General features: G+C 32.8%; 1 protein-coding gene across 6 annotated transcripts; it reads left to right on the plus strand.

Moving 5' to 3' along the window:
• The first annotated feature begins 1,703 nt into the window (after positions 1-1,703).
• Positions 1,704-22,108, plus strand: LOC130936683 (uncharacterized). Of its 6 annotated transcripts, none has more exons than XM_057866814.1 (19): positions 1,704-2,067; positions 4,326-4,406; positions 4,653-4,789; positions 7,539-7,729; positions 7,868-7,992; positions 8,095-8,373; positions 9,136-9,285; positions 9,913-9,960; positions 10,063-10,167; positions 10,258-10,398; positions 10,464-10,775; positions 10,984-11,157; positions 12,152-13,121; positions 13,259-13,323; positions 16,530-16,634; positions 18,009-18,867; positions 19,180-19,256; positions 19,939-20,152; positions 21,060-22,108. In XM_057866814.1, exons 1-19 carry the CDS (start codon positions 2,032-2,034, stop codon positions 21,428-21,430), a joined length of 4,440 nt encoding a protein of 1,479 aa, XP_057722797.1. In that variant the 5' UTR covers positions 1,704-2,031; the 3' UTR covers positions 21,431-22,108. The 6 variants fall into 6 exon arrangements, with proteins under 6 accessions (XP_057722797.1, XP_057722795.1, XP_057722793.1 ...); XM_057866812.1 differs by adding an exon at positions 2,878-2,963 and having other exon boundaries at positions 9,913-10,167; positions 21,060-22,107; XM_057866810.1 differs by having other exon boundaries at positions 1,704-1,858; positions 1,918-2,067; positions 9,913-10,167; positions 21,060-22,107.
• The last annotated feature ends 1,128 nt before the right edge of the window (positions 22,109-23,236 follow it).

Here is a 23,236-nt window from a genome sequence, read left to right on the forward strand (position 1 = left end):
ATATATATGTTTTATTTTAGTGCAAAGATATCAAATAAAATTGTTAATTTAGTTTAAAGAGATAAAAAATAAAATTTGTTACTACTCAAAATTTTTTTACTATATATCAAATAATGTGTTCATTAGTTTCCACTTTATTGTAAAAATTATCTAGATGATAATATTAATAGTAATCATAGGCTATTATTATTAATGTATTAATTGTATTTTAATGTTTATTATTTACATATTTAAAAATTATCTTTGAAAATTATTTATTTAGTTTCATAATATATGATATTTTTAAATTTGAATAATTTATTAATTAGTTTGTACTTATTATACTTAGGGATGAATGCGGATCAGATCGGATATGACCAAAATTTTGATATGATCTGCACTAAAATCATCGAATTGGATCTAATATCTGCAGTTTTTAAGTTTCGATCCTATCCGATTCGATCCGATCTACACATTTGCGGATCGAATCAGATATCAAATATATCCACAAAACACAAAAATATTTTTAAAAGTTTATTTTTATTAAAAATATCAATAATTTTTTTTCTATTCTTTTAAATATGTTTGCTCTTAAAATAAGATTAAACATATTTTTCTTAAATAATAAATTAAAATAATACAACATATATGATACTTATTGGTTGAAATAAAACATACAAAGAATATTTACTTATTTATTTTTTTATTTTTACGGATACGTGGATATGCAAATATCTACACAAGATCTGCAATCCGATCCTATTAGTGTGCGGTTCGGATCCGATCCGATAGTCTTGTGGATCAGATCCATATCTGCAATTTTCGTATCGGATTTGGATAAATACTGCGGATATACGGATCAGATCCGATCCATGAACACCCCTTATTATACAATATATTCAATAATTTATTGAAAAAATATTAATATAATGAATAAAAAAATAATTTAAAATCGGTATTGTTTAAAGAATAAGGATAAATAAATTCCTAAATAATTTGAATTTAGAAACACCCGCATGGACTGCCTTGTGTCACGAAAGTAGAGGATATAAATTGAAGTGGATCGTTTTTATCTTGAGATGTCGTGTTGTCATTTTGAGAAATGGATACGGGTCGGGTTTAGAAGTGACAAACATGCCGAAACCTGCCATGTCGGTTCGCGTAAACCGCCAAAAATAATGTGCTAGGTTGAAAATTTGTAACCGTCAAACTTAAAAAGCCCGTCTAACTCGCACGGCCTAATCCATGGGTCTTGGAGAGTTTCGATAGGGCGGGACGGACTTCATAGCGAATTAGGCGTTTTTTCGTTCTAATGATATTATTAATGTACAAGAGGATAAAGATGATAATTAAAAGATATTTTAAGTTATATTTTAGATTATGTTTTATATTTGATTGATTATAAACTTAAAGATGTTTAATTATATATTTTTGAATAATATTTATTTTATTTTAGATAATATTAATTTTATTATTTATTTTAAAAAATTTGATTTATGATTATGTTTATTATATATTCATAATTATAAAAATTTTAATATTTATAAATTTAAAAATTATTTTTTTATATTTTTAAAAATTATAAATTTATTACAATAATTTATAAAATTATATATAATTTAATATTTAATAATTTATAAAAAAAAATATTTGACAGACTTAATCCGCTGACCGACTAACTAACCCACTAATCCGCTATTAAATAAGACGAGAGAGGAATTTAAGATCTCTTACTAAGTGGAATGGGGCGGATTGATAATTCACTCTTACTATACTGTATGCCATCATTAATTTGCCGACTAGCGGTTCTCCTCTAGTGTTATTTGTGTTAAGACTTCAGAGAGAATAGGAAGCTGACAACCGTCTTCAGTGGTTAGTGGTGGGTGCTCAAACTCTGCATATTAGTAATTGCACCGTTTGAAATTCTTTGACATGCAGCTGCAGGGGAATGCTGCTGTCAGTCAGCTGAAGTTCACTACCTGACTACCATTATTGCAACAATTTCTACCGTCTTGAAAACAAGCTTTTCCATTTCTTTCTGCTTCATACGTCATGAGTCATGGTGCCCCTCAGTACCACAAGGACAAGGTAACTGCATCCTTTTTTCTTCTTTCTTTCTTTCTTTCTTTCTTTTTTACACCTTAACTTTGTTATCTACCCTCCTTGTGTTGTTCTTCAACATTTCATATTTCACTTTTTTTTTTTTGTTAATTTTCTTCTATAATGTTTCTAAGCCTTAAGAGGGAAGTTAGGGTTTTTTGTTTTTTGCTTTTATTTTTTACTTTTTTATTTTTTGACAAGGGTGTAGCATTGCTATGAAGAGCTAGTGCCTTGGTACTCCTACAACTAAGTGATCCATCCCAAGTCTTAGCAATTAAGTTATAAAGGGTTTGTGCTTTTATCCTCCCTTGTTAGGGTTAGTTGGGAGTTGTGATTTTGGGAAAGGAAGGGAAGAGAAAGACTTTGAATTCTATTATTTTAAACAATTATTTAATTTTATTTTATCTCTTTCCTTCAAAATTCTAATTTGCAAACGATCCTAACTGTGCTGGTAGTTTTGATTTCGGGGAAAGGAAGAAGTGAAAAGGAAAAGTGTATTTAACTTTCTTTTTTCTTTGTTTTTCCACTTTTCTCTTCCAAAACCCTAACCCACATGGATTTTTTATTTTGGAAAAAGGAAGAAAAGGAATTTAAATAATTTTTCCTTCTACCTCCTCCTTTTGTTGTTTTCCTCCAAAATTCTAACACACAAATAAAGAATTTGCAAACAACCTCGATGAGGCGTGTGTGGTTTGCAGAATGTTTTCACAGGCTGCGTATTTGATCTGTTCTGCAGCTCAAATGCCACTTGAGGGAAATAGTTTTTGAAGTTGTTTACTTTTCTGTTTGGTTTCTCAGGAATCATGGTCAAATAAGAAATAGGAGAATGTTTATTTATTTAACTTCCACAAACAGTCAGACATAAACTCGCTCCATTTTAATAGGTAGAATCTCTGTTTTTCTCTGCCTTAAGACTTGTTATCAACTACTGCATAGGTTGACACACTGTTGATTTCAAAATTGCTTTTGTATGCATGTGAGTTAGGCAACAAGAACTAAACCATTACTAGGATGGAGTAGAATGCAACCTCTGGGAATCTAATGAGCTTCTATTGTTGGGATTGGAAACATTATGATGTAATGGAATAGTTCCTCATCAAAATCCATCAAAACCGTCAACTTTTGCACCTTTCAATTTTGAGGATTTGGGATGAAATCATAATTTTATCCAAACAATGGAGTGGAAAAATAACTTCATTGCTTTTGGCTTGATTGCATTCCCTTGATCTACATTCCACTCCACTCTGTTAGCTTCTATCAATCAAACATAAGGGCTAGCTGCATGAAGCAGAAGAAGTCATAGTGCTGTGTTAGGAATCATGTTTTTGTTCAAACCATTTACATTTAAATTTCCTTTGATATCTGCATCCATCTTCCCCCCTTCTTATATTGGTCTATACGTCTAGTTATTAGACTACTATCCATATGATCTTCTTCCCTCTAGCTTCTCATATGCTTTCTTCACATGTCAAAATCATGTAATGTGAGGTATGGCTATGTTGTGATTATAGAAATCACAAAAAGATCAGCTTATTATTGCTGCACTGGGAATAAGGAAATTTATTTTAAAAAAAGGGACAATATGGCTTTGTTGCAATTAAGCAAAGTGCAAAAAGCGATGCCCATAATAGCTGGATTGTGATTAAAGGAATTACAAAAATATTTATTACTATTAGGTTTGATCCAGTTGGTGAAACTTCCAATGTTTCCATGATGGCAGCAATTTACAACCAATAGGATTCTTCTTATATATATTGTTCTGTTTGGTTGCAAATCATACGAATGAAGAGGTAGCGGAGATGCAGATGCGTAAGATTTTTATATAGCTGCCACTCTTTTCTTTTTCCACCCTTTTCTGTCCATGATATTTTCAGGCCAGGTGGTTGAAATTTGTGTAGGATTTTTGGGCCACAAGTCCCCGGTGGTTACTATTTTAGCTGTATAGCTGAATTGTTTTTATCAGAAGAGAACAGAATTGATGATTTGTCCAATGTGGTTAAATAAATTTATATTGTCTAATAACTCAGGGTTAGCTTACTCAGGTCTCATAGGCCATTTTCATGACCTTATCAGTTATCACAATGAGCAAATGATTTTCAGTGAGTTCTTATGATATTAACTTTTAACTATTCAAACGGATTGTATTTTATCTCTTAAGAAATGAGGTCAGATGAACATGATTTGATATTTGGCTTTATTTTCAAGGTTATGCTTTCTACTACAGCTCTTCCCCTCTTTTAATTCAGGTGGTTCGTGATCTGTCTTCTGAAACTAATAATACTCTGGAGAACGGACCTGTTATGCACAACATGATTGCTACAAAAGCTGTAGGTTTTGTGATTTTAGTTTACATTCTGAAACACTGAAGATATATTAATTCTGAAGCTCCTTAGTATCATAATTTGCCATAATTTTTATTTTTTAATTTTTGGTTATATCTATATTTAAAATATTAGCCTGATATAGTAAGAGTTTGGATCTTCGTCTCTGTTTTGGAATCAAGTATAGCATAGTAGTCTGTGTCGACATTATTTGTAAGTGGATATATTGATTTGAACTTATTCATCTTTTAGGACGTAGGGCATTCCACTTCAAGGTGTGGCGGCTCTGAACAATGTAAAGATAATACACAAACTGGTGTTCATGTAAAAGATAAAAAAGCTGTTGGAGAACTTGTATGTTTGCAGTGCTTGCATGGTAGTGAACTCATGTGAGTTTGTGACCCAACTCTGTTTCTCCTTAAGAATTATCATATTCTCCCATTGGTTTCTAGATTGAAATATTCCTTTCCTGCTCTTGTTCGTACGTCATCTCTGCTACACCTTAAGTTCATGAGTATAATAGAACAAGTTGATCAACAGAGACTTTAGGGAACTTAGGAGCATGCATCTTTATCTTAAATGCTGTTTTCATTCTGTGGTTTTTGATATGTGTATCTTATTTCACTTGTTGGGCATCTTCTTCTTTTCCAAAACAAAAAATATAAATCTTTACTTGATGGCAACCTGGTTATGCATGTTCTGAATTCCTTGTAGATGTGAAAACTTATCAATGTGCTGTATGATGGTATTTTCCATGTGTTGCTATCTTCTATCTTGCAATAATGACATTGTTGAATTTCAGCTTTATATATTCCAGTCATGTTGGTATTTTGATAATGTATTACACACATCTGCTCAACATGAAGCATTTGCTAATAAATGGTGTCTGTGTGCTATGCTTAGATTTAATTATGTGAGTAATTACCCAAATCAGTCCCTAAGGATTTTAAAAACGGCATTTTAGTCCCCAAGAAAGATTAATACCCAAATCAATCCCCAAGGTTTTACTCCGGCAGACAAATCAGAAATTAATACACAGATCAATCCCCAATGTTTATTCCATTAGACATAACAGTCCTTCGTCCAAAAAATATAAAATAAAATTATTATTATTATTATTATTATTAATTGCATAATAATATTGTACCATAATTTTTTGTAATTTTTGGATAAAAAAATAATAAATTTATTCATTATATTTTTTGTATGTATTTGTAATATATATATATATATATATATATATATATATATATATATATATATATATATATATATAATAATAATAATAATAATAATAATAATAATAATAATAATAATAATAAAATTTAGAGATTATTCTACAAGAAATTTAAAATTTAAACCATTTGATATTTTTGTATTTAATATAATCAAAAGATGTCTTATTTTAAAAATCATATTTGTATTAAAAGAAAATATTTTAATTTAAATTTCAAAGCATCATTATTCACCTTACTTGTTTCTAACAAAAAAGAGTGTATTAATATTAATATTATTATTATTATTATCATTGTTATTTATTATTATTATTATTTAGTGACTATATATATATATTATAAATACATACATAAAACTCTTATGAATAAATTTATTATTATTTTTATCCAAAAAATACAAAAAATTATGGTACAATATTATTATGCAATTAATAATAATAATAATAGTAATAATAATAATAATAATAATTTTATTTTATATTTTTCGGACGGAGGATTGTTATGTCTAATGGAATAAACATTGGGGATTGATCTGTGTATTAATTTTTCTTGGGGACTAAAATGTCTGTTTTTAAAATCCTTGGGGATTGATCTGGGTCGTTACTCTGCCGGAAAATAAACTGAGGACTGATTTGTTTGTCGGAGTAAAACCTTGGGGATTAATTTGGGTATTAATTATTTTTGGGGACTAAAATGTCCACTTTTAAAATCCTTACGGACTGATTTGGGTAATTACTCTAATTATGTTTTATTGGGGAAATAGGAAAGCTGTTCAAAACTGTAGACATCAGGAAAGACTTTAATCTATCCTTTTCTACAGGCGCAAAAGACTTGTGTGGTAATAAGTTGTCCCACTAGCTTAATTCAACATACATTCATGTATTCATGGGTTTGCCAATTTTTTGAGTGTATCTAAATACGAGTTAATATACTTGTGCATATCCAGGCAATCTTCCTCCGTAGCGTTTTTCAGAGAATGATACTAGACTTGTCTGTTACTTTGACAAATAAAAGGATTTGTTTTAGCTTTCTAATATTTTGCAGTGGAACAGTTATATACTTAGATGATTTAGACAAAATTGGGGTACCAAGATTTGGTTGCATTCCGTGGCTTTTTAGTTTCAATTGTGTATTTAGCTGAAGAAAAATGCTTGTAGTTGCAAGGGTCTCAATATATCCCAACATTTGTAAGAAGCTTGTGATTTTTACATCTTTTCTGTTGTACTCCTGGTGCTTTAAGAGGATTTCTGTTGCTACTGTGCTGTTGCTAACAGACTGGAAATTCTGATACATTTCTGGTCCTGGAATTTTGCTGCTCTGCTCCCCGTCTTTTTTTTTTTCCTTTTTATATTTTGAAATTTAGGATCTTATTTTCTCACTCGATCCAGATGTATCACGTGTCATATTTCTTAAATATTTTCTTCTTTGAAATTAAAGTAAGCCGAGTAAAAGATCTAGAAGAGACTTGAAGCAGCTAGAAGCTAGAAACTGTTACAGCAGTTATAAGAGCTGCCCGCTAGGATAACTTCCCCCTAACAGTCCCTAACTAACTTAAGTTGTTAAAAGACCTTTCTACCCCTTTAGTCTAGAGTGCTGAACACTCTTCCTATCTATGTATAAATACTGATTCACCACTCTAATGTGAACTTAACTCTCATTTTCTGCAATTCTCAGTTTCTCCTTCTTCTCTTTGTTCTCTCCTGTCACTTTCTCTCTACTTAGCACCAGCACCGCTGGTACACTTCCTGACCCTGGGAGAAAAAGTAGCACGCCATTAAATCCCTTCCACTCCCCTTTCTAGTGCTACCATATTTAAATTTGACTTGATCTTTATATGATGGGCTGTATTCTTTTATTGTTACTGCTGTTTGTTGATCTTTTTTGCTATTGAACTATATTTTAGTTGCTGCTTTGGAAAAGGATGTCAAAGGAGGTACCATCCCTCTTGTTTGAATCCTCCTCTCAATTACTACCCTGTGGGCTTTTGGAATTGTGCATGGTGTGTTAAGAAAAAGCTAGATCTTGGTGCGTACTCCATTTCTGAAGGGGTGGAGTCCATCTTGGATTCTAGAGAAGGCATTTCGAAAAACAATGGTATGGTCAATCACAATTTGTGGTGTTTCTTTTCCCCAACGTTTCCTATTATATTTCACTTACCTTTGTTTCAAAATTTCAAATATATTAGATAGTCAGTTTATTCATTGATGATAATGATTAAGTACTTGTTGGTAGTGACGGAAAAGGAGTACTTTGTCAAGTATCTGGGCCTTGCTCATGCTCACAACCGCTGGATTCCAGAAACACAAATGCTTGAAGAGGGGCCAAAAGTTTTGTCAGCATTTAAGAGGAAGCGCCGGGTTGAGTTACTTTATATTTTCTCAGAAACGAATGGCAATGCTCATTTTTTATACTTGCTTTGGAACTATCCTTAATAAATTTCTTGTATGCCACAATGATAGGTTATCAAGTGGAAAAAAGAATGGAGTATACCCCACCGCTTGTTGCTAAAAAGAGCAATTGTGTTACCACAGCAAAATAAAGAACATTTAGATGGGCATGATCACAATTATTCAGTTGGCTGTTTTGAATGGCTTGTAAAGTGGTCTGGTCTTGGATATGATCATATTACATGGGAACTAGATAGTGCTTCCTTTTTGACGTCGTCTGAAGGCATGAAACTCAAAAATGATTATGAAAGTCGTCGTCTTCAAAAGGGGATGGATGGAGACATTAATGAGGTGCTTCTTTTGATCTGGCTAAATATGATGGATCTACTATTATTGCCTACTGTCATCTTTTCAAAAGTTCTATCATGAACTCTATAACAACACTATCTAATGAAATTTGCAATTTTTTTATTTTTACTTTTTTAAATAAAGAGAGAAAACTAAGAAAGATGCAGGACAGTAGGAGAACAGAAATCTCATTTATTTGTTTATGGAAATCTCTGTGTCCTCAAGGTTACGGGTTCAAGCCGTGGAAACAGCCACTGATATAATTATCAGGTTAGGCTGCGTACATTACACCTTTTGGGTGTGGCCCTTCTCCGGACCTTGTGTTAACGTGGGATGCTTGTGCTCTGGGCTATCCTTTTTTTTTTTTTTTTATAAATACGTGCACCTAGAGCTTACATTAAATGCAACATCATAATTTAAATGACTTGTTTAGTGTGGAAGTGGCTTCAGATTGCAGCATTTTTTCCAAATGATGTTTTAGATTTCTGTTGCTTTGTTCTGGTAGAGTTTCTCTTGTCCTCCTATCTTCTTGTAAGAGAGAGAAATATGAGCACTCTTCTGCTTGACAATGATTTCCATAATCCATGGGAGGGATGACAATATGAATCCTATCAAATTTGTAACTTTTTTATTGGGGTTACACTCATGTATGAGATGGATACTTTCAATATATAAAGGCAAAATTAGCTCTTTACAACTTGTATGAAATGTATCTCAAGTCTAAATATGAGCATGATTCCCTAAATGGTTTACTTGGGCCTGTAGGAGAGAAAAGCTTCCTTTGCTGAATTACCTGTACCGCCTTCAGGTAATTCAGTGGCAGTTTCTAGTCAGCATTTGAGTTATGTGAACAAGCTTTGCATGTGTTGGCACAAAGGTCAGAGTGCTGTCATTGTAGATGATAAGATTGACCAGGTAATTTTTAATTCTCCTTATTTGTTGTTTACTTAAATTTCTAAACACCAGGACTTGTAATTAAATTGAACTTGTACTATGAGTACCTCGCTTGAGTAATACAAGTAACAATCACTATCTCCTAATTGGACCTTAGGCAAGCGTTCTCTGTACATATCTTCTCTATAATTCGTATTATCCCAACCTTCTCTCCCTCTGTAATGTATTCATTCCTAATCTTTTCTAGTCCAATGTTTCCACTCATCCATCCAAGCATCCTCATCCTCATAGTATTAAGCTTATATTCATGTTAGCTTTTTACCCTTAGGATTTACAATCTGGTTCTAGGGTGGGCATTTTCATGGGTGAGCTCCTTGTGTAATTTTACACATCAAACTCATCCATGAAAGCTTTTATGCCAGTTTCACCCCTAAACAAGTATACCTCTATTGGTACATTTTACTTGCAAATAAATCTGAATTTTTCTGAATTAGAAGGCCAACCCCACCTATGGGATAAAGCTTTGTTCTTGTTGTTGTTGTTTGCTGAACCCCTACATTTTGACCCCTCATCTTGAATCCTATAATTTCCATCTTGCAATATTAATGGCTTTAGAATGTCTCATTTTTTGCTGAATTATATTTTCAGGAGCGGGTTATGAAGGTGATGTCATTTATATTGTCATTGCATTGTAAGGTGACAAGGCCTTTCCTCATTGTCTCAACTTCTGCTGCTCTTGCTGTGTGGGAAAGAGAGTTCTTACATTTGGCTCCATCTGCAAATCTTGTCATTTACAAGGGAAACAAAGATGTACGGAGAAGCATAAGGACCTTGGAGTTTTATAACGATGACAATGGCATCTTATTTCAAATATTATTATCATCGTCTGATATTATCGTTGAGGTATATACTCTCTTATTGTACAAACTGATACTTTCCAGAAACAATTTCAGTTTTCAATTGTTCTCTGATGAATGCTAATATGATTTGCAGGACTTAAAGGAACTACGATGCATTTTGTGGGAAGCAATAATAGTTGATGAATGCCAGCGACCTAGAATTTTGGAACACCTTGACAATATCAAGATTTTGACAACAAAGTTGAGGCTCCTGGTTGTTAGCGGACAGATCAAGGTATACTACTTGTGTTTGCTATTGATGTTTTTGTCACATTGACAACTTCTGCAATGGATTTTCAGGATGATCGAGCTGATTATGTCAAAATGCTTTCCTTCCTCAACTCTGAAAATCATGTGTTAAATACTACTGAAACAGAGCCATTAGTCTCTGATAGCATTTCCGATTTGAAAAGCAAATTGGATCAATATGTGGCATTTAGAACAAAAACAGGGTCCACTAGGTTTGCAGAGTTTTGGGTTCCTTCCAAGCTTTCCAGTTTGCAACTTGAGCAGTATTGTTCATTGCTGCTTTCTGACAGAACTCTGCTATGCTCAGCCCAAAAGTCTGACAAGGTCAATGCTCTCCGCGGCCTCCTTAACTCAACAAGGAAGGTATACCTGAAGTTAAATAACAAGTTCAAATAGAAGCTGAAAGTTTTCACCTCATGCGAATTTGCTTGTTAGCCATTAATTAAATCCCCCCCCCCCCCCCCTTCTTTCTCTCTTTATGGTATCATTTCTTTGACTTATATAAAATCTATGGCTCCCAATGCATTTCGAATAGAACAGATCAGTGATTCAGTGTGACTGATGTATACAGTGCTGCAACCATCCCTTTCTCTTGGACTCGTCACTATATAATTCCGTCAATAAAGGTCTGTCTGTTGAAGAGCAGTTGAATATTGGGATAAAAGCAAGTGGCAAATTGCAGCTTCTTGAAAAAATCCTTTTGAAAGCAAGAAGCCGTGGTTTAAGAGTGATGATATTATTTCAGGTTATCATTGTTTAAACTCCCTTGACTGTTCCTTATCATTATTGATATTTCTTTTATTTTTGAATTTGTGCGAGTTTATTCATTATTCGTTTTGGAATCGGTAGCAGGAAGTAATATAGTGTATCCGAGGTTCATCCACTGAAGTCTCTTGCTTTATTTTGATTTTTTGCATTGATGTTACTTTACTATAAAGCAAAAATTATGGGATGAGTTAATAATATAAGTGTTGTTTATATACATCCAAAATTACCTGATTTTTGGAATTTTAATTTACTATACTATCTTAGTTTTTAATTTGTCAAGTGTTCTATTTAAAATTTGTGGCATTTCCTCCGTTTTGCTATTCCGTAATTTTTTCCTCATGAATCTTTGGCTTATCTATATGATTATTATAATTGTTAAGGCTCCATGTCCTGTACTGTATTGGACATAAATAACTAGATACTTTTAATTTATGTTTGATGACTGGTCTATGTAACTAAAGGCATTGATTATATGTTTATGGCTTTTAAACCATGTCTCAGTATTTCATGGTTGGTTATATTGAAAAAGTAAAATTATGAGCTACCATAAATATTTCAATTGGTCAATGTGGTTTCATTTAGTTATAAGTTTTCCAAAAATGATTAGTAGGGCTGTCATAAATTTAGCGTCCTTGTTGAGCACAAACTGGATTTTCAAAAAATCATTTAAAAGCAGAATTTTGGATTCGTAAGTATTGCTTTGTCTTGTGTGCGTGCTTGTGATTGGCCATCTTACTACGTTCCTTGCTTTGTTCCCTTGTTTCAATTATGAGAACAAAACCAGTTTCTCTTCATTTAAATTCATTTATCTTCTTTTATTTCTTTTATTGCTGTCAAGTTCATTCCCAAAACTTCAAACATTGTGGTCATTTTATCTTCTTTTCTTTTTTTCCCCCCTCTATTTTTCAAGTTACCTAAGGACTCATTTAAATCTTATCTCTCTTTCTTTTCATATGATTTTAAAACTGCAGTCAACTAGTGATTTGACATCGATTGGAGATATTTTGGATGATGTACTTTGTCGGAGATTTGGCGAACATTGTTATGTACGATATGCTGCTGGGTATGCGCCCAAAGCGAAGCAAAGTGCTCTAGACAAATTTAATGATGGCGAAAGAGCATTTGTCTTCTTGTTGGAAAGTCGTGCTTGCCTCCCTAGTGTTAAGCTTTCCTCTGTTGATGCCATTATATTGTTTGACAGTGACTGGGACCCAGAGAATGATTTAAGAGTCTTACAACGTATGCCTATAAGCTCACAGTTCGAACAGTTAACAGTGTTTAGACTATACTCATCTTTTACTGTTGAAGAAAAGGTTCTAATGCTTGCAAAAGAGGGTAGTAGTATCCAGTTGGTTAACAATAGTACCTCTCATGCCCTGCTCAGATGGGGTGCCACCTATCTTTTCAGTAAGCTTGATGACTTACATGGCAGCAACACTCCAGTCTTTGCTCAAGACATTGCCTCTGATCAGTCACTTCTACATGATGTAATCTGTGAGTTATCAACCGTATTTTCTGGTGGAAGCAGTGACATTGATAATCATGGATTGTCCTTCATAGCGAGAGTATGGCAGAAAGGAGGGGAATATGCAAAGAACATTTTATTGCATGGCGAAAGAGTGATGAAGGAATTGGATGATGGTTTTGATGTTTTTTCTTGGAGTAATCTCCTTCAGGGAAGGAGTCCTAGATGGAAATTGTTGTCTGTTTCATCTCAAAGGATCAGAAAACCTGCCAATCACTTTGATCACAAAGCAAAGGAATCTGAAAGTGAAAATAATGCTGATAATAGAAAGAAGAGGAAAGTGTCTGAGGGTAACGTTGATTCCAAAAGGAAGGAAGTGTCCAAGGATACTACAGTCACAAGGAAGGGGAAAGTGCCAGATCATGCCAATTCCAAATATTTGAAAAAAAGTTTGAAGAACAAGAAGCTAAACACTAGTACTGCTGACTTTCTTTGATTCATTTATCTATTTCTTTATGCACACGAAATCATGAATTTTTCTCCATTTTTTCTTGATTGGGAAGGTGGTTGCTGGAAGGGACATGTTGCTGATGGCTCTTTTTCATGCCTACAGGTAATGTAGATGAGTTCTTGCCAAAGCCAGATTTAGCAGGTCTTTGTGATGTTCTACAACTTCCGGTAAGTTCTTAAATTCATACTGCTGCGTCTGCTTAGATATGTACTTTAAACTCTTTGGCCACCACAAATTTATTTGTTCTTTTGGATATCGGTCCTAAGCCTTGTGGCAATCCTTAAATTTTCTACTCATTTGGGTTTAGTTTGTATAATCTCTACTCAGAAAGGCATTAATCCCTATTTTGCAAGAATCACCAATCCCTGTCGTTTCCCCTTACTAATCTATCGGTTTCTTGGGCTGTGTTTGTTTTTGTGGACATGACAGAACATGACAGTGAGACACAGTTAATAGAATAAAGACACTAAAAATTATCCTTTGTGTATTGTGTTTGGATACAATGTACAAGACTAATATAATGTCCTGTATTATATTTGGATAGACATGAATAAGACTAAAATATTATGCGAAATGACAAATAGTCATGTGATTCCAAATTTTCCACATCAAGTATAAACTAATTTAATAGAGAATGAGTGTGTGGGGAGTACAGGGGATTACAAGAAGAATTGGTCTATAAACTAACAAGGTGAAAATGGTATTGAAGTAACAAAATTAAGAATAAACAAAGTAATGTAAATAGAAGAATGAATTAAGCTTCCATTGAGTAAACCTGAAGCATGACATAGAGAAGAGAATGAACAATAAGAAAGAATGAATTATCAAGCCAGGTAAGAAATTCTGCAAGAAGAAATTCTGCAAGAAGAAGAGAGTACATGGAGAAAAAGAGAGAAAGAAGAACGCAGAGATAGAGAATGGAGAAGAGAGTAATAGTGGAATAACAAAATATCTATGGACAAAAGGAAAAAAAATTTCATAAAAAAATCCGTGTCTACCTTCTGAAATTCCATGTCCATCATTCTCCTATATAAAAGAGTGGACACAAAAGTAAAGAATGGTTCAGGAGATAGTGTCCAGTGTCTATGTCTCTACTTCCAAACACTTTTTAAACATTCACTATCCATGTCTCTGTATCCTATCTTCAAAAACAAACGCAGCCTTGGGGACTAATAGGTGCCTTATGGAGTTAGCTCATAAGCATGTGTGTGAGACGGTCCCTTTATCTTTCCGAAGTCCTTCCAAATTTTTTTTTAAACCCTTCCTACACTCCGTTGCCTCTATCCATATTTCTCTTCCCAACAGTTCCTAAAATCCTCTTTCATCTAAATAGAGTGCTGAATCAGCAGTTATTTACAAAAGGTTACCTATCATTCTCTATCATCTCATATCAACAATTCCAATGAGGGCCCAATTTGAGATTGGCCTGGTACTTAACAAACACCAAGACCAAGCTTGAGTCCAAACATTGGGATTGATATCCCTCCAAAAAGAGTGACAGGACTTTGTGGAAATTATTGGAACCAAAATCTTATATAGAGTTTTTTTTGTATTTATTGTTTATCTAAATGAATGAGATTTAAAGGTCCAAAAAGAAGCTACACGAATAGAGGTGGAATATCTTGATGTCTCTATAGTAAAATATGAGATATAGAAAATTGTGGAAATTACAGAGAAATCAAGCTTATATGTGTCATACTATGAAGTTATGGGAGAGAGCGATAAAATAGAGGTCGAGATAAGAGACTTAGGTTTCAGATAACCAGTTTGGTTTTATGCGTAGATTTACCATGGAAGCTATATATAGAATGATGGAAAGGCTTTAGAATAACAAAAAGGATTTATACATGGTGTTTATTGAATTGGAAACGGTATACTATTGGATATGAAGAGAGGTCTTATGGAAGAATTTGGAGAAGGGAGTAAGGATTGCATATATTCATACAATTAAGGAGGAGTACAAGGAAGTTATAACTAGTGTGAGAACCCAATGTGGGATAACATAGGAATTTTCTATTGGTGTAAGATTATACCAAGAATCATTTCTAAGTCCATTCCCTTTCACATTGGTTTTTAAGGTGTTCAATGAACATATCTAATAACATGTACTATAATGCATGCTTTTTGTTGATAATTTTGTCCTTACGGGAGAATGGTGAGAAGATTTAAACGTAAAGCTAGATCTGTGGAGATAGGCACATGGTAAGTTGTACCAAGACAAGTATATGGAATGTAAGTTCAACATGGGAAGGAGAAACACTAGCACAGAAGTCAAAATTCTGAAAACATCATACACAATAAAGTGGTGCGAGTATCTTGGATATTTGATTCAGTCATTCAGAACAATGGAAACAGAAGAGGATGTAAACCATAGAGTTTAAGTGGATTGGTCAAAATGTTCTATGGATCAGAATGTTTGGGCAACAAATGATGAACACAAGTATAGTGTGACTGAAATGAGGATGATTAGATGGATCAGCGTATGAAGCACGAACATTGACGTAGGCACGGGACGTGATATAACACGGGACATGTGAACACACGAATTTTAAATTTGTGTAAGACATAGGGACACGACATATATATAAAATGTAAAATATTTTTTAGATAAATTATAAGAAAATTTTAACATTTTATTGATTTTAAAATAACTTTATTTTAATAAATAATATATATCATTTCTAAACTTATTTAAAGAGTATAGGTTAAGAATAAGGTTGGACACGTTGACAGATAATGATATTTAGGTATTCCAAGCGTGTCTAGAGAAATGAAGTAGCCTTCATTGTTGAAAAAATGGTGGAATCCTGTCCAAGATGGTTTGGACATGTGGAGAGAAGATCCGTAGAGCATCCAATTAGGAGGGTAGATCAGATATAAGCGTGTCTAGAGAAATGAAGTAGCCTTCATTGTTGAAAAAATGGTGGAATCCTGTCCTAGATGGTTTGGACATGTGAGGAGAAGATCCGTAGAGCATCCAATTAGGAGGGTAGATCAGATATAAGATAAACAGTGGTTAGAGAGAGAAGACCTTAAAATATACAAATATTTTGCATGAAATTTAAGTGAGATTTCTCTGTGAACGATCTCACTACAGACATGATACATTTTTTACCTATGTATCTGAACCCACCAAGTTTTTGTTGGTTTCTAGAAGTCAACGGCATTCCTAAAATATGTCACTTAAAATAAGGCGGGAATTTGATTTTATATTACATTATTATTGGGTCTATAAATCATTCATTATCATGATTACGTTATTTACGTAACAGCTGACATGTTTTAACTATTAAACTTAAATAAATAAATACACAAAATGCAAGAGATTTTTGTAAAGTAAATAGCTTACCCGACCATGTGCTTTCATGTACAGAAAAATGTCAAGGCTCTTGGTGCAAGGCTTCTTGAGCACATATTGGAATATTTCAACGTTAATTGGCGAGACGTTTCTACCATGCAGGCATTTGAATTATCTGTGGTTAGTATTTAGTCTCCTGTTCCATATTAAATAAGTGTCTGTTGAGATTTTGGACACATCATTGTGAATCTTTTAAGAAATAACCACTTTAAAGTTCATGATGGACTAAATTAACCACTCGGTAAGAAGCAACAATCACTCTGAAAATTGTTAGGCATTAAAGTTCAAACTTGGTCTTAAACTTTTATGTTTATCTGTTATTTACTCAGCATTGTTAAAAAATAAAAGCAATGAAATTTACTTTTTCCTTTTTACCTGATCATACATAATGGATGGAAACATAGATGGTCAAAAATCATATTTGATTTCAAGATCGTTGTGTTCATTCTGTTGCAAAACGTGTTTTGCTTGTTTAATATTCTTTACAAGAGAATCTCCATCCTTGAATAGGGCATGATCATGAAATAAGGCTCCTTTTGGCAAGTCTAATGGGAAAAGACATGAAAGTATGAAGTCTAACAAAAATATAATTAGAATAATAAATTCACATATAAAATATCATTTATTTTTAAGTATAATACATTTGAATTCATAGTTAATATTGAATATTAAATAATATCTATTATTTATTATTCATTTATATAATATGCACAAGATTTTGTTTTGATGAAGTAAAGAGTAATTATCAAAACTTTTATATAATTGATAATATTTATTTTTTGCTATAATAAATTATAAAAATAGTTATGATAACCTAATTTTTTATCAATTAGTTATTTAAATCCTTAAATTAAGTATTTAACTGTTTTTTATTTTAAATTTAAATGGTTTAATTAATTTTAATTTGTGATAAATATGTTGATATATCTTGTGTTGAAAATATGTACGAGGATATGATGGATAAAGTCATAAATATAACCAGTTTATTTTAAGTTTAATTACTTCGTTGGTCCCTATGATTTCACAAATGTTTAATTAGGTTTCTTTACTTTTTTTCTCTTTGCAATTGGGTCACTATACCATATCAGATTTTATAATTAAGTCCCTATTGTGACAAAAACGTTGAAATTAATGGAATATTTAGTCAAGTGTTAGGCATATTCATTTTGTTTAACAGAATATTTAATCTAGTGTTAGGCATATTCATTTTGTTTAACGGACTATTTCCTTAACTCCAATGTTTTTGTTAAGGTAAGAACTTAGTTACAAAATCTAATATGGTACTGGACCCAATTGAAAAGAGAGAAAATATACAGACCTAATTAAAAATTCGTTGAAACTATAGAAACCAGGAGAGTAATTAATACTTCATTTTTTTATGCCTGATCTGAAATCCTTAATGAACCCAAGTATCACTGATTTGTAAGAATTATACCATGGGTTGTACATTGAAATGTTTTTTGTTCTTTTTTTATTTTTAAATTTTTTCCGAAGTGTTGGCTTGCGGCTTCGTTATTGAAGCACAATTTTGATCAGCAAGGTTCACTTGCACTTGCGAAAGTGCACTTGAACTTCAATTGCGAGGAAGAGGAAGTAACCTATGTTTACTCTAAACTGCTGAAATTTAAGAAGGAATTTTCAAGTTGTTTACAAAGTGGAATTTGTGTTGAGAAATGTACATCAGACTGCGAAACACCTGGGTTGACAGATTTGGTGGAGGATATGCAAAATGGTTTTCAGGGTCCTCTAGAATCCGACACATATAGACATGATCTTCAAAGGGAATCTCCCACAACTGTGCTAGCTACTCATTATCAGACTTGTGCAGAAAATTTTCAAATCAGACTTACAGATATTGGAAGTTGTCCTCAAAAGTCATCTGGCACTTTCCCTGCCAAAGCAGATGCTATCCCCGTGACATCCAAAGCTTCTTTCTTGGAGCATCAGAGTGAGGTCTTCGATTCAAGTGATGATCCTTGTAATGTCAACCCTGCCACTGGTTCTTTGGAAAATCAAATTAATGGCGATGATTTTGAAGTTTCTCTAATAAATAATAATGAAGTGGTTGAGACAATCACTTGCAGTACTGTTGATGTTCCTGAGGTCAACCAGCATTACAGTGTAGTGAGTGCTGTCCATGGTGAGTCTATTATGGATTTTCCTGAGACTACTTTCCCATATATGGAACCATCAAATACAGATCTACTGCCACTGCCTCAGGAGGATGTTACATCTTTTTTGGAGAATATTTCAATTGGTGAAGTCTTGCCTTTTGATGAAATATTTTTTGAAAATTATAACCTTCATGAGGATGAACCAACATTACAAGTACCAGATGACCCACCTGAATCAGGTAACTTTCCCTTGTATTTAACCTGTGAATACAACAGATGTTTCTCGCATTATTACTAGTCCTAGATATACAAATTGTTATCCATTTAAGGGTGCATTTCTTTTGGCTTTTTTGAAGGAAAAAACAAAAAATTCTCTTTTCACATATTTGTTTAAATTTTATAGAATAATTAATGTTCTAATTAAAAAAAAAAAAAGTGATTTTCATCTTTTTTTCAACTATATAAAAATTGCAAAGTTTTAAAATCACTTTCCTGAATCTGAAACAAATGCACACTTGTCACTGTCATGTCTAAAATACACTGTGTTGCAGTCCCAGACCCATTGCAAATTGAAATGGAGAGAATAAAAAAGGCGACTGAAGAAGCTAACAGGATACGCCAGCAAAAAGTATGTGCAGCACTTAATTACTTTTTTTGCCACTTGAAAATATTCACATTGTTGAGGTCTGATGATATGATTTGACTTTCTTTAAGTATTTTCACATGCTCTGTTTTGTTAAAGACTTGTTTGTTTCAATGGTGTAGTACATTTTGACAAAACTAATATTAAATTGCTTTCTATAAAGGTGCATGAGAAACTTCTATATAATTATTTTCATTTTCGGTTGGGAAAATGGCAAATGTACAAGCTCTAAGAAAAGACAATATATACTTGATGTTAATAGTTATCAATCTCTAGTACTAGTGTACTGGATCTTTTATCATTTTTGGATATTAAACTAGTGTGACACGAGAGCAATTTCATTTTTGTATATTAAACTATTGTGACTTTTCATCATTTTTTTGTTGGAAAAAAATATATATGTATATAAATGAAAATTATGTAACAATTATTATGCTAAATGTAGTTTTGTATGTTCAGAAGAATTGATATTTATGTTTTCATGTTATGTTATTTTAATACAACATTGCAATCTATTTTGTTTGTTAAACATTATTGAATTCCTGTTTGTGTTGATTTGCATTGTATCCATATCTCATATTTATATTCGTGAGTCTTAGGTTTCCAGTATTTCTCTTCGCATTCTTGGGCTGCTGACTGAAGCTTTCTTTTAATTTCGGTTATCCAGTTACACCAGCTTGAGTCAGACCATGGTATGGAGGTTAAAGAATTGGTTGCAAAGTATCAAATGTTGCTTCAGAATATCAGTACTGAAGTAGCATTGCAAAAAAAGGAACTTGACGCATATTATAAAACAGTTCAAAAGAATAAGTTGTTGGCTTCTGTTTTGGATCACAATCACAAGGAATATAAAAGAGAAGCAGTTCTATTCGCAGAACAAGGTAGGCATTGTTCTTGAGCTTCACCTGCAAGTTGATATATCCTGGTTTGTTGTTAAACCGGGCAGGGTCATTTTTTATGCTAAATATACACACATCACAAGACAATGCACAATTTACGTCAATGGTTGTTGGGGGGAGGAAAATAAACATGAACTTGACGAGTTAACACATAATGGCTTGTCTCATCTATTTACCACCTTGGATATTTATGTGCGGTATTGATTTGACGTTACTAATCACAAATCATTTATTGTTAAGAACTAAGAACCCAAAGTTCCAAGTTCTCCTATCTTATTTACATATCAAGTAAGCATCTTGTTTTATGCCTTCTCTTTGCTAATATGGAAGCTTGATTTGTATTAAAACATGCAAGCGGGAAAAATTCATTTAATTAAGTTATCTGCTTCAGTTTATGGTAATAAGTGATCACCAATGTTTAGGAAGTTGTGATAGACTTTGGAAGCACGCCACATTAGAAATTGAAGAAGTTGGTTGGCCTAGGGCCTGTAATAAGCACTTTGGAGTTACGCTTACCAGTGACCACTGGCCTTTTTGTCTTGATCCGAGTTCTTATCATGTCAATATCTGAAATATAGACATTCGCAAGATTATTGTGGACATTGAAGTTTCTGGCTAGAAAAGCCATTTGTTTCATCATGTTCTTGTCTGTTATTTCTTTACTTTCTTTTAAATATTCCTCTTTGCTTTTCTAGGAAGTTCAAAAATGACAAATATAATGGGAATTAAGTACTTTGTATTTAGCATGCCGTGTATTCAGTCAAAAAATTAGTATATAATGCAATTAGCTTTAGTCACCTGTATATTCTTGGGATGAATGTATATCATCATGCCTCCTTCTATTGATATTTTATGTATACAAACCTTGATAAAATTTCCTATTGATTAGGCTTACCCTCTGCAATGGGAACACCTAGCTCCTCAAGTACTCAACAAAGAGAGCACCAACCCCCTCTTATGTCTGATCAAAGACTCGAACAGTGTCTACCGATGATTCCCCCACACTTGTTTACTCCAACGGAAGCGGTTAATACTCTGGAGATTGCTAACACTTCAACAGCCATTCCAGAAATGAGCGCACCTAGAGAATGTATTGATCCCATGATTCAGTCCTATGTAAACTTGAATTACGGCTGTTATTCAATGGCCTCAAACCCCCCTCTTGAAGCCTCTAATTCAGTGCCTATCATGCCAAGTCTAAGTAGTGGAATACCAGAACAGCAATTGCCACTACATTTACATCAATGGCAATATCAGTAATTCATAGAAATACACAGTTAAATGCTGCGGCAGCATGTACAGAGCAAGTTCCTTCCTTTGTAAATTTGGCATCAAATTATTGCCTGCTTCACCTGATGGTTTCTACTTTGTTGTTTCTACCAAAAACTGAGTTAGCCTAGTCATCTGGTGAATTTGTTAATAGTTGTTATCCTTCAAGATAAGGAGGACTTAAGTATGAATTAGGATTGTTTGGGTAGGACGGGACAAGAGGTAAAAGTTGGTTTGAATTCGGATTGTTATCCTTCAAAGATAACTGAGACTACATTTTGCATAGTAGGTAAAAGTTATTAACCAATAGAAGCTTTGGAAAAAAAACATTTCAGACTCCTTAGATGGAGTCTTGTTACATCGTTAGATAGTTCACTTATTGGAGGATAAATAGGAGTTGATTGCACCAGTTGACAAAAGCTTTAAGTTCTCTTCTTAATATTAGGCATGTTAATATAGAAAAGATAAGAAATAGGTGTTTCTTGGAAGATATATTAATTAGTTGAGATATCGCAGCCTAGAGAGAAAGTGTGTGTGATTTAAAAATAGTGGGTCTTACGTTTGAGGAGGGGTATTGGTCTTGTATATGATTGCGGCGTTTGGGGGTTTTAGCTCGTAATAGTTGCTAAAATTTTAAGGTTGACAGGCTGCTTCATTTCGTCTTGTACAGAGTCTTGTATCTTATGAGAGGCTTATATTTGGTTTGGTAAGGTTTTTAATTTTTCATAAGCCTTGTCAAAATTAGTTTTTGAAAGATAATCTTATAAAAGTTGTAGTACTTTTGTTTGGTAAATCAAGCTAAACAGGATTTTCAATTAGTATAATAATCGTTTGATAAAATAATTTTTAAAATTTAAGATGACTATAATCGTGATGAATAAAAGAATTTTGACCATAAATAAAATTTAGTTCAATAATTTAATTAATATTTTGAATGTTTTAATATACAAAATGAATTAGATTTTAAAATTTTGATAAGTACAATTTTAAACAGTATCGTTTTAGGTGGTTTAAAATAGGGGTGTTCAAAACCGATTCGTATCGAATTAAACTAACGAATCGAACTGAAATAATTGAAAATCGAATAAATCGAAAATCGAAAAAATAAAAAAATGTTTTATTGTTTTTTGCGGTTCGGTTCGACTTTTTCTCATTTAAGATGAATTAGAGAAGAATATGCTATGTATTTCAAAATTTAAATCATGGACTGTTTCAGAAGAGACATTTATATCAATGTGTATTCTTTAGAGTGAAAAATCGTAACTCTAATGTATTTGTTCTTTTAATTTAATTTATTGTTTCTGTTATTTATTTATAATAAATTTAATGTATTTTGTTGGATCAAGACTTTGTTAGCTATTGTGTATTTATGCTTGTCGATTTTAATGTTATGACTTTGTGAAATAGTATGATAGTATATTTTTTGAAATGATTAAAAAAATCGAACAAACCGAACCAAACTAAATTGATTTCAATTGGTTTGGTTTGAATGGCCTCGATAAAAAAAATCGAATCAAATTAAACCGCAATTTAATTAAATGATTGGATCGAATGACTTTTCTCTCAAAAATCGAAACAAACCGCACCGCGAACACCCCTACTTTAAAACATACCCTTAACGTTTCGAAGTTACAAGTAGGTGTAAAACGGGCTTGTTCGACCTATTTAGGTTTACTTGTTACAGGTTTAAACGGATGGATCAATTATATATCAAATATATATGGACCTCTAAAATCAAAACTCGATTCCTCTAAGAGAAGTTTTTTAAACACGTCATCCTATTTATTTTTAATTATT

Source organism: Arachis stenosperma, chromosome 6 (assembly GCF_014773155.1).
Source record: "Arachis stenosperma cultivar V10309 chromosome 6, arast.V10309.gnm1.PFL2, whole genome shotgun sequence".
NCBI classification, from domain to species: Eukaryota; Viridiplantae; Streptophyta; class Magnoliopsida; order Fabales; family Fabaceae; genus Arachis; species Arachis stenosperma.

What these genes read in the sequence shown, in the direction of transcription:
- LOC130936683 (XM_057866810.1), top strand. Translation starts at nt 2,032, where the DNA reads ATGAGTCATGGTGCCCCTCAGTACCACAAGGACAAG. An exon ending in TTGCATGGTAGTGAACTCAT is followed by an intron (nt 4,790 to 7,538) that starts GTGAGTTTGTGA and finishes ACTATATTTTAG; the next exon opens with TTGCTGCTTTGGAAAAGGAT. An exon ending in AGGCATTTCGAAAAACAATG is followed by an intron (nt 7,730 to 7,867) that starts GTATGGTCAATC and finishes ACTTGTTGGTAG; the next exon opens with TGACGGAAAAGGAGTACTTT.